Source organism: Taurulus bubalis, assembly GCF_910589615.1.
Source record: "Taurulus bubalis genome assembly, chromosome: 1".
Lineage (NCBI taxonomy): Eukaryota > Metazoa > Chordata > Actinopteri > Perciformes > Cottidae > Taurulus > Taurulus bubalis.
This window is the reverse complement of record NC_136589.1, coordinates 2,809,838-2,823,483: the sequence shown is the minus strand read 5'-3', so window position 1 is coordinate 2,823,483 and position 13,646 is coordinate 2,809,838. Positions and strand designations below refer to the sequence as shown.

The 13,646-nt window shown below is 46.4% G+C and overlaps 1 protein-coding gene across 1 annotated transcript in view; it reads left to right on the top strand.

Annotated features, from left to right (window-relative positions):
• Positions 1–10,445, top strand: part of lats2 (large tumor suppressor kinase 2) — a gene marked incomplete at its 3' end in the record, with an annotated part of 16,246 nt that extends 5,801 nt beyond the window's left edge. Inside the window, exons 2-8 of the mRNA XM_079218961.1 lie at positions 2,044–2,176; positions 2,826–4,369; positions 5,255–5,482; positions 7,353–7,707; positions 8,363–8,545; positions 9,260–9,366; positions 9,891–10,445. Coding sequence (XP_079075087.1) covers positions 2,044–2,176; positions 2,826–4,369; positions 5,255–5,482; positions 7,353–7,707; positions 8,363–8,545; positions 9,260–9,366; positions 9,891–10,445 — 3,105 coding nt within the window. The remainder of the gene's footprint in view (positions 1–2,043; positions 2,177–2,825; positions 4,370–5,254; positions 5,483–7,352; positions 7,708–8,362; positions 8,546–9,259; positions 9,367–9,890) is intronic.
• Positions 10,446–13,646: the final 3,201 nt, after the last annotated feature.

The window sequence follows — 13,646 nt, the reverse complement described above, 5'->3', positions numbered from 1 at the left end:
TAATTAGTTCTGGGGCGCGGAGAGAAATATTTATATATATATATATATATATATATGTATGTATGTATGTATGTGTGTGTGTGTGTGTGTGTGTGTGTGTGTGTGTGTGTGTGTATATATATATATATATATACACACACACACACACACACATACATACATACATACATACATACATACATACATATATACATATATATATATATGCTGCCAACAGAAACTTTGTTCTAATTTAAGTTAAAAAAAATAAATGTAATCAATAGCTGTATCATCTTTTATATGAATCCCCACATTTAAAACCAGAGCAGCTGTTTGTTGAGGCGTCTCCGTCTGAGTGAAGAGCTTTCAGATCTTCGTTAAATGACCTCGAGCACCAAAGGAATGATGTCATCGTTGACCAGAAGCCCGGCGGCGCTGCAGGAATGTTCCGCCTGGCTCCTCCCTCACATTTCGGCCGCGGCGTCTCCGGCATAAATTACACCGCAGCCGATGAATAGAAAATACCAAAGCGGTGAACCGACATTTCTCACATGGGTGACCTACATAGCTGTGGGCTTCTGCTGCGCCCCACCTGCTGCGCCCCACCTGCTGCAGCCGGCTGAGGAGCTCCCCGTGGGACTGAGGGGCGTTAAATAAAACGAGTCTCACGTGAAGTCAATCTGCAGAGATCTTACAGGGACGTTGTGGAAGCTGCTTGGCCACGCTGTCACCTTTAAAGGGATAGTTTGTGAGGTTGTATGAGATACTTGTGTATGAATTGTGTAATATTTTGAATATTTTCACCCTGCTATCGGTCTGTAAAGACGTTATCTATGCCTTCTTCAAAAGCTCCATTCACAAAAACAGAGATTTTACCTTTCCAGTCCACCTCATTCTCCATCGTTAGTTAGTTAGTGTTATTGTGTGTCTTTGGTGTGTTAAAACCTTTTGAAACCTGAGGCTCGTATATGGTTCTTTTTTTACGTCTTTATTTTAAGTAGTCGTATGAACCCCAAAATGAGTTATATTACTTATTTATATATATAAATATATATATATTTAAAAAAAACAACACTTTTTTAACATATTTTGATCATAACTATTAATGTCCAGCATGATCTATGCTAGATTTCCCCCCAAAAAAGTAGCCGAACTTTTACAAACTCCATGGTTCAGGCCCTTAACAACATCCAAAATACTAATAGGACGCCTTTTTGGATATATTGGGAAGGTGTTTTAGTCAAAAAAAACGTGTCGTTCGGTTCAGAAATAGAAAGGTTCCTTGTTTTATGACAATACATTGTCTCACCAGAGGCTGCTGGGTATTAACATTTGCATAAGCCTTCCCCCTTGCTGTGTGAGGTGTTTCTAGAAATGTGGGGGTACACGTAAGTCACAGGAAGGGGATTTGTGAGACAGAGAAGAAGAAAAAGAAACCTCGGCCGATTTGTGATTTTACAGGTACTAATATTGAGTTTGTAAGGATTTTGATTGCTTTGTTAGACTCCCACAAGCACGATTACTGAGATGTGTTTGTTAGGGAAATCCGACTTTGTAAAGGGTATTTATCATGGATTTAGTGAAACCTTACGGCCGCCGCGGCAAGCTGACGGAGCAGCAGTATAGTCGGCGGAGTTTACGTAAATACTTAAACTTAACAGTTACTTTAATTATTTACACCATATGTATCTTCTCACAAGGGTTGTGGAACTCTAGAACTTCAAATGAAGTTAAACAACGATGTGGTTCTGGAGATAATGAAGGAAACGTTCAAACTAAATAAAATAAAAATTGTCCGAAAACAGGCACAGCGGCGCTGCTTTGCCTTGCCGTGCTAAAAGGGTTCACCACAGACACACAATAACTAACCAACTGATGAGGCAGAGGTAGACCAGGAACTCTGTTTTCAGATGTGAAAGTACAGTTTTTATCAATGGAGTCTGGTGGTGGCTCTGAAGAGAAGAACTGCTGACAAAGCGATATTCACTTTTGATTGCCGATGAAGCGAGTTTAAAGTGGCTTTGATAAAACACTGAGATGTTAAACACGTGGCTCTTCTCCCAGGAGATGGCGGTGCGGGCGCTGAAGCAGACGGGAAGCAGGAACATCGAAGCGGCCTTAGAGTACATCAGCAAGATGGGTTACCTCGACCCGCGCAACGAGCTCATCGTCCGCGTCATCAAGCAGACGTCACCAGGTATTACACACCTCCTCCTCACGCCATTAACTTACTTCAGCAACAGAAGTTTCATAGTTCATTTTATTTTATTTTGAACAATTTCAAAAATACACAAACATAACTGAGTGCAGGAAGAGGCAGAAAACCCGCTGTATATATACTATATATATATCATTAATTAAATTAAAGTATATACACAAATAATAATTTTATTATTATTAATAATTATATTAATATTATTTATTTATTGGCCATGTGTGTTTCACGTAGCTCTCATCACATATACACATATTATATACAACAAACAAGATAAATATAAAAAAGACATTAAAGACAACAGAGTAGTCAACTGCAAGTAAATATAATATTAGATTAAATATAATTTAATATGACGACGTAATATTGATACATTATCAACAAAAAGACAATGTAATTGTGTAGATATGTGTGTGTGAGAGTAAGTGTGTGCTTATGTTTAAGAGGATATTGGTTTATAAACTTGCATTAATTCCTCAACATGAGTAATACTTCAACTATTATATATATCATATATACTGAATATATTATATTAGATATATTATAAAACCTGAAACGAGGTGAACCTGGACAATACTGCTCAAATAAAGCGATGAAATAGTCTTTTAAAATCTCGTTGCGTGTTTTTTAGGGAAAGCCGTGATGCCGAACCCGATGGACCACCGGCCCGCGCTGGAGGCTCCGGGTGAAGCCGGCGTGATGCCTCAGTACCACCAGATGGGGGCGCCCATGTACGAGGGCCCCGGCGGGTACGGCCCCGAGGGCGAGATGCCCCGGCCGTACATGAGCGCCGCCCCGGTCATGAACTACATGATGCCCCCGTCTGCCGCGGCGCAGGGCCCGGCCATGGGGAACCCGATGGGCCGGCCCCCGAGCATGGGCTCCTACCCGCCGGCGATGGCGGCCCAGAGCAACCCGGCCAACGCCATGTACCCGCCGGGGCCCCAGCAGAAGGGCTACCCCGGCGGCATGGAGCCGCACGGACCCATGATGAGCTACACCGTCCCGGGCCAGCCGCTGCAGCTCCAGCCTCAGCCTCCGGGGGGCCCGGTCCCCGGCCCCCACTACGACTACGGCCACGCCAGGCCGCACATGATGGAGCCGGCCGGCTACGGGGTCAAGAGGACGGCCTCCTTCCAGAACAAGATGGCGCCGCCCCCCATGGCGGCCCCGGACGGCTACATGCAAGGCAAAGGGCCCATGGGCCAGAGCGTCCCCGGGGGAGTCGGGTACCCGGCTAACCTTTACCTGCCGCCGCATTCCCACCCGCGCCAGGCCAGCCCCACCTCCCACCAGGTCCACATGATGTCCCGCTCCCCGGGCGGCGTGGCGGCCATGGGCCCCGACTTCTCCGACATGCCGCAGGGCTTGATGACGCCCTCCAGGGCCAGCCTCAACCTGGACCTGTACGAGCACCACTGGGCGGGGCCCCCGGGGGCCGACGGCGCGCCTCAGGCCCGGCAGCCCGGGCCCCAGGGCCCCTTCAGGGGGGAGGTGCGCGTCCCCAGCAGAACCAACTCCTTCAACAGTCGCCCCGCGGGTCCCAACGGCGTCCGGCCCGCGATGGCCTCGGCGCCGCCGCCGCCCGCGGCCGGCAAACAGGACCCTCCGAACACCGTCACGGCCGTGACGTCGCCGCCCATCCAGCAGCCGGTGAAGAGCATCCGCGTGATGAGGCCGGAGCCCAAGACGGCCGTGGGGCCGTGCCACCCGAGCTGGATGACGGCCCAGGAGGCCGCGGAGCCGCTGGCCTACATGCCGGAGGAGAGCTACTCCCTGGAGCCGGCTCCGGAGCCGCGCTGCCCGCCGCCGCCGTACCCCAAAAACCTGCTCATGGAGGACGGAGCCGGGGTCGCGTGCGGAGCCCAGGACGCCGCCGCCAGAAGCACCCGCGGGGGCAGCGGCGGCAGCGGAAAGGCCGAGGAGAGCCAGCAGGTGAAGGAGAAGACGAAGACGGGGAAGACAGAGAAGACGGCGAAGGACAAGAAGCAGATCCAGACGTCGCCCGTCCCGGTGAGGAAGAACGGACGGGACGAGGAGAAGAGGGAGTCGCGCATCAAGACCTACTCGCCCTTCGCCTTCAAGTTCTACATGGAGCAGCACATCGAGAACGTGATGAAGACGCACCAGCAGAAACTGAACCGCCGGCTTCAGCTGGAGACGGAGATGTCGAAGGTGAGAGGGGAAGCAACGAGATTAATGCACTTCCTGTAGTTTACATCGCTGTTGCTCTTTTAAACAACGTAGTTTAAATGTTTGGCTTCTTTAAAGAGGAACTAAAGGAGGCACACGCGTGGTTTGCATGTCCATTAAAATCAGAATCAGGTTTCACATCAGAGGAATTTTCCGTAGGTGATATGATCTTGAACCAAAAGTCGACTCCAATTATCAGAACATTCAGGCTCCCTCGTGTGGCTCAAGAGCGTACTGCAGATACAAATGTTGACTCCAATTCTAATTTATTTGGCGACCCTTAATAAATCTCCTGTGACCCCTTTTGTAGCTCACGAACCAGTGTTTGATCACACTGCAGAAAACAAACGAAAAGAAAACATTTACTTTACTTTCATTCTAATTAAAGCAGCAAAGTCAACATTATATAAATGAAATAATAGGAAGAATAAGCAGGAAATTGTTTATTTTCCTGCTATAATTGCAAACTTTGGGTCCCTGGAAGTTGATTTTTCGGGGCGCATTCAAAGTCAATGCCCGTCTTTACGTTGACATCAATAAAGAAAACTCGGCAACGTACTTTTGGGAATGTTTAGTAAAGTAAAACTAATTTGTAGTTCGTGGACCGACACCTGAAAACACGGCTGAAGCGTCTGAATCTGTCCGAGAGGTCGCAATGCGAAGAATTCTCCCTCAGGACTTCTCTGTCTGAGAACTCTGTACGAACTCTTTTGACCTGCTGTAAAGTGGCTGAAAGGATAAACACCAGATCCAGACGCTAACTGTTGGTTCAGCTCACGCCACATTCCTGCCGCGTCGCCCATCACAAGTGTAAAATTAACTTGTTTTCGAGGTGTTTATCTTGTCGAATACTTGTGTCGTGCCCAGGCTGGCCTGTCGGAGGCGGAGCAGGAGCAGATGAGGAAGATGCTGAACCAGAAGGAGTCCAACTACAACCGGCTACGCCGAGCCAAAATGGACAAGTCCATGTTCGTCAAGATCAAGACGTTGGGCATCGGGGCCTTCGGCGAAGTCTGCCTCACGCGCAAAGTGGACACGGGCGCACTTTACGCCATGAAGACTCTGCGCAAGAAAGACGTCCTCAACCGCAACCAGGTGAGGTCCTTCGTTGATGTTGTTGTTTCGCATGTGAAGACGTTGTGAGACGTTTGGGCGTTTGTAGCAGTTACATAGGCGTTCATCTCGTTTTACCACGTCTGTTAAAGATGTGTAGTGGTATTCACGGTTCGGTAGATATCTCGGTTTTAGGGTCACGGTTATTTTAGGGTCACTGTTAAGTACGTAGTTTGGTCTTAGGGTCACTGATAAGTAGGGCTGCAACTAACGATTATTTTAATCATCGATTAATCGGATGATTATTTTTTCGATTAATCCATGAATCGGATAAAAAAGCAAAAAAACATTACTTTCCAACCCTTTATTCAAAAACAGAAGTGACAGTGCAAAAAAAGTTCAGAAAGCACAAACAGGCTGCTCCTTGAACATCCCTGAGCTGTTAATTAAATAAATTAGGTTAAAATGGACTGACACTAAAAACATACACATGTATGCTTTACATCTGCCTTTTTACTGTAATTGATCTCCTTGGAGCAGAGGCTGCTTTAGCATGCCCTGCTTTATCAATATGTATGAACACTGGACAGAGGGAAGCTGCACTGCTCCTCTCACGTCTGTTTGGACCTCAACCTCCAGGCCCAGCTCCACCTCATCTCAGCTCTGCATCAAGCTGTGCTGCATATAGAGCGTCCTCTTCCTTAAACTCTTTCATTCTGGGTCTCTTACGACCACGACGTCACGTTGTTGGCTAAGCCCAACTACGTGATTTGATTCAGTCTACTTTGAGTAAATAAAAAACCTGCAGCCAGATCCTCCGGTGAGCCGGTTTAACGTTAGCGAGTGACTGGTGAACTGAACCAGACCGGGGGGTGACGGCATGTTTCACCACGTTACGGTTTTTTAACAAGCAAGACTGAACTGTAACGGAACATAACGTAACTTTAACGACAATACACAACCAAACACGTTAGCTAACGCGATAGCAAGCTGACTAGCTTCCATTAAAAACAAGTTTGAGGGAAATGAAGCCGCTGTAGACGCTTAACGCTGATTGGCCAAGACTCGACACGTCACATCCAAGATATTCTATTTTTGCTAAGATCACGACTTCAGCGTTTCTCAGTGTCTCACTCCAATCTCAGACACGTTGGCGGCTCTGCGCCGCTCTTTTTTTTTTCTCCGCGACTTTATGACTGCCGTAATAATCGCGCGACACAACGAATCGATAATGAAATTCGTTGCCAACACTTTTGATAATCGATTTTTATCGATTCGTTGTTGCAGCCCTACTGATAAGTACGTATGTTGGTCTTCGGGTCACTGATTAGTACATATGTTGGTCTTCGGGTCACTGATAAGTACGTATGTTGGTTTTAGGGTCACTGATAAGTACGTATGTTGGTTTTAGGGTCACTGATAAGTACGTATGTTGGTTTTAGGGTCACTGATAAGTACGTATGTTGGTCTTCGGGTCACTGATTAGTACGTATGTTGGTCTTCGGGTCACTGATAAGTACGTATGTTGGTCTTCGGGTCACTGATAAGTACGTATGTTGGTCTTCGGGTCACTGATAAGTACGTATGTTGGTCTTCGGGTCACTGATAAGTACGTATGTTGGTCTTCGGGTCACTGATTAGTACGTATGTTGGTCTTCGGGTCACTGATAAGTACGTATGTTGGTCTTCGGGTCACTGATAAGTACGTATGTTGGTCTTCGGGTCACTGATAAGTACGTATGTTGGTCTTCGGGTCACTGATAAGTACGTATGTTGGTCTTCGGTGTGCAGCGGTTTGGGTCACACGTACCGAAAGGATGTCGCACACCGAACATCTTGCTTAGAACGTTTTAACACAAACGCATAGTGACATTCTTTGTGTTAAACGTCGTTCCCGCTCCGCTCGGTGCAGGTGGCCCACGTGAAAGCGGAGCGCGACATCCTGGCGGAGGCCGACAACGAGTGGGTGGTGCGCCTCTACTACTCCTTCCAGGACCGCGACAGCCTCTACTTCGTCATGGACTACATCCCCGGCGGAGACATGATGAGCCTGCTCATCCGGATGGGCGTCTTCGCCGAGTCCCTGGCGCGCTTCTACGTGGCGGAGCTGACGCTGGCCATCGAGAGCGTCCACAAGATGGGCTTCATCCACCGCGACATCAAGCCCGACAACATCCTCATCGACCTGGACGGACACATCAAGCTGACGGACTTCGGCCTGTGCACCGGCTTCCGCTGGACGCACAACTCCAAGTACTACCAGAAAGGTGAAGATCTCAATTTAACGCGGTTTCAACGATATTTAGTGAGGGTTTTTGAAACAGGAAAGCATTACGTAACATGTAATACATATTCTATTCAATCCGGTGCACAAACACAAGTGATATTCACGGTTTTAACTCCTTCTTACTCATTGATTTCTGATGGAGAATCCTGTTTCAGATACTACTAAAGAGATGTTCTGTGTTTTCTTAATCCAAAATGTGTCGGGTGCTTCTGGAAAACAGGGAAGAAACTGGAAGGCGATCCAAAATAAAAGGCTTTTTTTATTGTAGTAGCTAAACCATTATGCTCTCCTCCTTTTTTATTTTTAAAAATGTAGCCACTACAATAAAGACTTTTGTCCTCGTAACTTTTATTATGGAGTGCCTGGATTTACTTCCTGTTCATCGCATTTATTTTCTCTGACCCAAAAGCTTGAGCTTTCATTGTTTTGTCTTTTTAAATTCATGTTCTGGCAAAATGAAACGAGCCCTTTTCATCCGCCCGATGCAGTTTCTCCCGTTGCCGGTTCCTTTAGCGGCTTTGCATCAGAAGAGAAGCGCTGCCGATAGTTTCCACCGCTTCCCGTCCAGGTTTAACTTCCTTTTGACTTCAGGTTAAAGGGTTTAACTTCGTCGTCCTTTTCCTCTTCACCCCCAGGCAGCCACGTCCGACAGGACAGCATGGAGCCCAGCGACTTCTGGGACGACGTGTCCAACTGCCGCTGCGGCGACCGGCTGATGTCGCTGGAGCAGAGCGCCAACCGGCAGCACCAGCGCTGCCTGGCTCACTCTCTGGTGGGGACGCCCAACTACATCGCGCCCGAGGTGCTGCTGCGCAAAGGTGGGCTGGAAAATCCTTTTTTTAATTTTTTTTTATTCAACCATCAAGACAAAAGAGTTAAGATGCAAAGGCAGCCAATCAGGAGCCGGTTTTTAGATCACGATCGTATCGTAAATAAAGTTAGAAGAATTCAAATGTTATCATGTGAAACGCCTCCTGTGAGCGTAACAGATTCATACAACTACAAATTTGAACAAGGTTTAAAAATGTCCCCGTTATGTTATTATAAAATATTTTATTTTCATTTTAGGCACTTAGTTTAATCTCTAGTTTTACATATTTTAGGCATTTAGTTTAATCTTATCCTGCATACCAGGGCTTCTCAGCATTTGTAATTTAGGGATCACTTCTGGTTGGACCACTTTCCCAAATAAATGAGTAAAAGAAATTACATGACTAAAAGAGAACAATTAAACTGGACTGTAAATATGTTTGTAGTCAGTTGTAGTGACCAAAATAAAATATTCTGCTTACCCTCACCAATCACTGCCATTATGAATCAACATTTAGACATAGAAATAACTTATAAACTGTTTGGCAGTACCTCTGCGGCCCACTAGATGGCGCCCTGGAGCCCACCAGTGGTTGAGAATAGCTGCTTTGTAACATTAGAGTAAGCTGTATTTCACTTTAAATAGATGCGTATAGTAACTGTGTGTAAACATGTATCATACTGTATTAGTGCAGATGATGTGACGTTGTGTGTTGCTGCAGGTTACACCCAGCTGTGTGACTGGTGGAGCGTAGGAGTGATCCTGTTTGAGATGCTGGTGGGACAGCCGCCCTTCCTGGCCTCCACGCCCACCGAGACTCAGATTAAGGTCAGTGACGAAGACGAAGAGGAACACATCCCCGCTTTGGTTTAGAAACATCACATGAATGAATGTCAGCCTGGTGTCTTTGGGCAGCTCTTCAGTGTGAACAGACATTCTTGGACTGGAAGAACTTGGAACAGTCGCAGTTCTTAGAACCTTTTTTCAGGGACTTTCTTAGCTCATATTTCCGAGTAAGTTCTTTCCTAGCAGCAAAAAAGAAGAAAGCAGAAGGAAATAAGTCAAGAAGTCCAGAAGTTAACTTGTTCACGAGCGAAACAACGAACGAGTGAGAGCTGCTTCTCAGCGAGCTAACCCAGCAGTAGCACAAAGGCTAACCCAGCAGTAGCGCAAAGGCTAACCCAGTAGTAGCACAAAGGCTAACCCAGTAGTAGCACAGAGGCTAACCCAGTAGTAGCACAGAGGCTAACCCAGTACAAAGGCTAACCCAGTAGCACATAGTTTGTTTATTCTCATATTAGAATATAAACCTGACCAATAATAATCCGCTGTGCCCTCGTTTGTGTCTGCAGGTCATCAACTGGGAGAGCACCCTGCAGGTTCCCGCGCAGGTCAAGCTGAGCCCCGAGGCCGTCGACATCATCGGCCGCCTCTGCTGCTCCGCGGAGGACCGCCTGGGCGCCAACGGGGCCGGCGAGATCAAGGCCCACCCGTTCTTCAGCCAGACGGACTTCTCCAGCAACCTGCGGCAGCAGCCGGCGCCGTACCGGCCCAAGATCGCCCACCCGATGGACACGTCCAACTTCGACCCCGTGGAGGAGGAGGGCGTCCCCGGGGCCTGGAGCGACAGCGGCGACAGCACCCGGGCCCTGGACACGCTCTGCTCGCCGCACGGCAAGCACCCGGAGCACGCCTTCTACGAGTTCACCTTCCGCCGCTTCTTCGACGACAACGGCTGCCCCTTCCGCTACCCGAAGCCGCTCGAGGCCGGCGGGGCGTCGGCGGGCCGCCGGGGCGACGGCGACGAGGAGGAGGAGGAGGGCGGACGAGAAGATGAAGAAGAGGACGAGGAGGAGGAGGACGAGGAGGGGGAGCAAGGGGAGGGGTGCGAACCGGTGTACGTGTAGCGACCGAGCCGGGTGTCGTCGAGCGTCCACAAACACAAACCTCCCCGACCGGGACCAAGAGACCCCTTCCTGTGATGGGAGGCGACGCGGTGAACGTGGAGCTCTCTCGGGAGCGTGAGGACGTCTGGATCACGGACGAGACTTTTTGGTTATCTCGTTTTCTTGTCCCATTCCTTTTCCGAACCCCCCGTGGTGTCTTAAAAAAACGGGACGACCGGAGCGGGAGCGAAACCCGACCTTCACTTGTGGATTCGCAGGAAGAGGAGGAGCCTGAACGAGCGACACGCCTCTTTTCATAGCTGCTGCAAAAAATAAGCTACAAAGACACATTGCATGCACGTGCACACACACACACACACACACACACACTCTCGCGTATCCAGTCATACAGGGTGAGGGGTGGGACGGTGACGTCATGCAGGTTACATTTCAGCGTCCGTATTTCAAGAAGTCGACTCCATGGACGGATGGATGCCTCTCGGTGGCGTTTCAGGAAGCAGGAAAACCAAAATGGATCCTTTTGATCCACCGCCGCCTCGCTCCGTGTGACGTTTCCGATGGAGTCGGACCGCCGTCTCTCCTCGGAGGTCGCCGCTACGAAGGTTCTCCTCAAGTCGATGGATTTAAAGTGCTTTTCCAGAGGAGGCGGATCAGCCTCCATACAGGAAGACACATTTAAATACAGTAAAATGTGCATAAAAGGTAATAAAAGAAATTAAGAAACAGCAGATTAAAAACCAGAAACCTCTTCATACAAAGCTCGTGTTTATAAAATGCATCCTGTTACGGATCCTTTACGATCTTAACCATTTCAGAGCTCAACAACCCGACCAACAGGAGTTTGGATCAGTTTTATTTCTCCGCTCATAAATCACAGGAATAATTAGATCAAGAACGCAAGAAACTCATATTTCTTGCGTTCTAGTTCTACTTCTTAAGGAAAGCGTTGTTTTGTTTTTAAGGAAAAGAACTGAAGAACGGAGTGAAACCTTGTTAAAAGAAATAGAAGTACAGAGAAACCAGAGCCTGAACCCTGTCGGGTCGGATGGTGCTGAGCTGGTTTCTGACTGAGAATTAAAGCTCCAACACACACACACACATATATATATATATATATATATATATATATATATATATATATATATATATATATATAAACAAACACACATCCACCAAGATGCACAATCTTACAGCTACTTTTTTAAGATAAGTTGCAACTGAACCTCTTTATCTGCAGGAGGCGTCATGAGAAGGTTTCTAGTGATAGTATGACTATGTGCAATACAACAAAATACATTATATATAGTTTTCTAAACACTTAACATCCTTTTTTTATGTTTATTTTGTACTGAAATGTACAAATATATTGGTTTATATATATATATATATTTTACAACATGCTGCTTATTATTGTGGTTAATATTATTTACATTATTATTATTATTATATTACCTGTTTGTTTTTTTTCCTCTTTTTTTTGTTGTGGCTTTAAAAAAAAAGTGTGTGCTTGTGTTTTTGAAAAGTAGTTGAATGTTGGGAGTTCGTGATGATGAGGATGAGGATGATGAGGATGATGATCAGTGTGGGCAGAACATGGACGGTTAAGACTCTTCACCTCCTGCGGGCCGGGCTGGTCCTGGACCCGCAGGAGGAGGAGGAGGAGGAAGAGGAGGAGGAGGAAGGTTGTGTTTGGTACATTTTCTTTATTTATCCGAAATGTCCACAAGTTTGCGCGTCACGTTTTGATTGTGTTGTTCCGGTGTGTGTTGTTCCCTGTGTGTGTTGTTCCGGTGTGTGTTGTTCCCTGTGTGTGTTGTTCCCTGTGTGTGTTGTTCCGGTGTGTGTTGTTCCGGTGTGTGTTGTTCCCTGTGTGTGTTGTTCCGGTGTGTGTTGTTCCCTGTGTGTGTTGTTCCCTGTGTGTGTTGTTCCCTGTGTGTGTTGTTCCCTGTGTGTGTGCCGCGTTGTGTATCGATCACCAGAACCTTCTCGCTTATTGACAATCAATAACGGCTCTTTGTGTCAAACGTTTGCTTCCGACAGTATTTCTGCTTCTCTGACGACGGAGAAACGAGAGGATCAGATCTGTTACAGAGGATTTTTTAAATTTGTTTTGCCTGACAATGTTTTGCGTTTGTTTTTCTGTAAATGTGCCTTTTGTTCTAAAGTTAGCAGCAACATCTTTAAATATTGCAATCTTCTTTTTACCATCAGCGTCTTTTTCACGTTCTTGTATCTGTTTGTATTATTTATCTGGGGAGTTCTTCGCGTCCACGCGGCTTCGTTCACGGCACCAACACCGTCTTCTTACCACATGGACGCAATGTATTCATACAAAACTTTATTTAAACCTCGAGAGATCAACGAGGCGTCGCTTCATTTGACGTGAAATCGGCAACTAATCGATCCGTAAAACAGAGTTTCTCCTCAAAGATTCACTCAAAAGCAAATGTTTTTTTAACAGTTCTGTTGAGTTTCTTGGGAATAAGAAATTCAGCAAAAAAACTAAACGGTAAAAGAAAAGTTGCAGAGAAATGTGCAGATTAAACAAATCCAGAGGTTCAGAGCTCAGAGAAGTGATTTTAGAAAGTTAAAGATCGTCATCTTCAGAATGTGCTGCAGATAGTTTCATGTTTGATTCATGAAAACGATGTTTTCCAAGTTCAGAAAAGAAACAATGTTTCCTCTGGTGGTTGAATAACGAGACGATATGAGGATTCTATTGTGGATCGCCATAAATAAACGCAATAACCTAATCGTGAGGAATTTCCAAAAGCTATAAGTGAAATAAAAAGCATCATTTTTGTATGTTTTAAATAAGAACAAATGGACAAAACATTTTTTGTTCTTTAAAATGTTCACCAAAAGAAACACGTGTCCCGTAACGTGGTTCCTGTTTGTTTTGAGGCATATTCTGATGATTTATCAGGATGAACTATTCGTGCCGGGATAATCCGAAATAACTTTTGTCATAAAGAAAAATGGAAATGAGGCAGAAACGATACATCGATGAATAAATGAATCTGCTTTTTTTTACTTTAACGCGACAAAGCGTTGTTTCAGGAAAAGGTCAACAGGGTTTTCACCGACACTCAGGTCATGTTTACATTTCTAATATTTAATTTTGAAAATGTTCACATAAGAAATGTGACAACAACAACAACAAGCTGCGTGAACAAAGCCGTGTTGCCGTGAGCTCCCCAG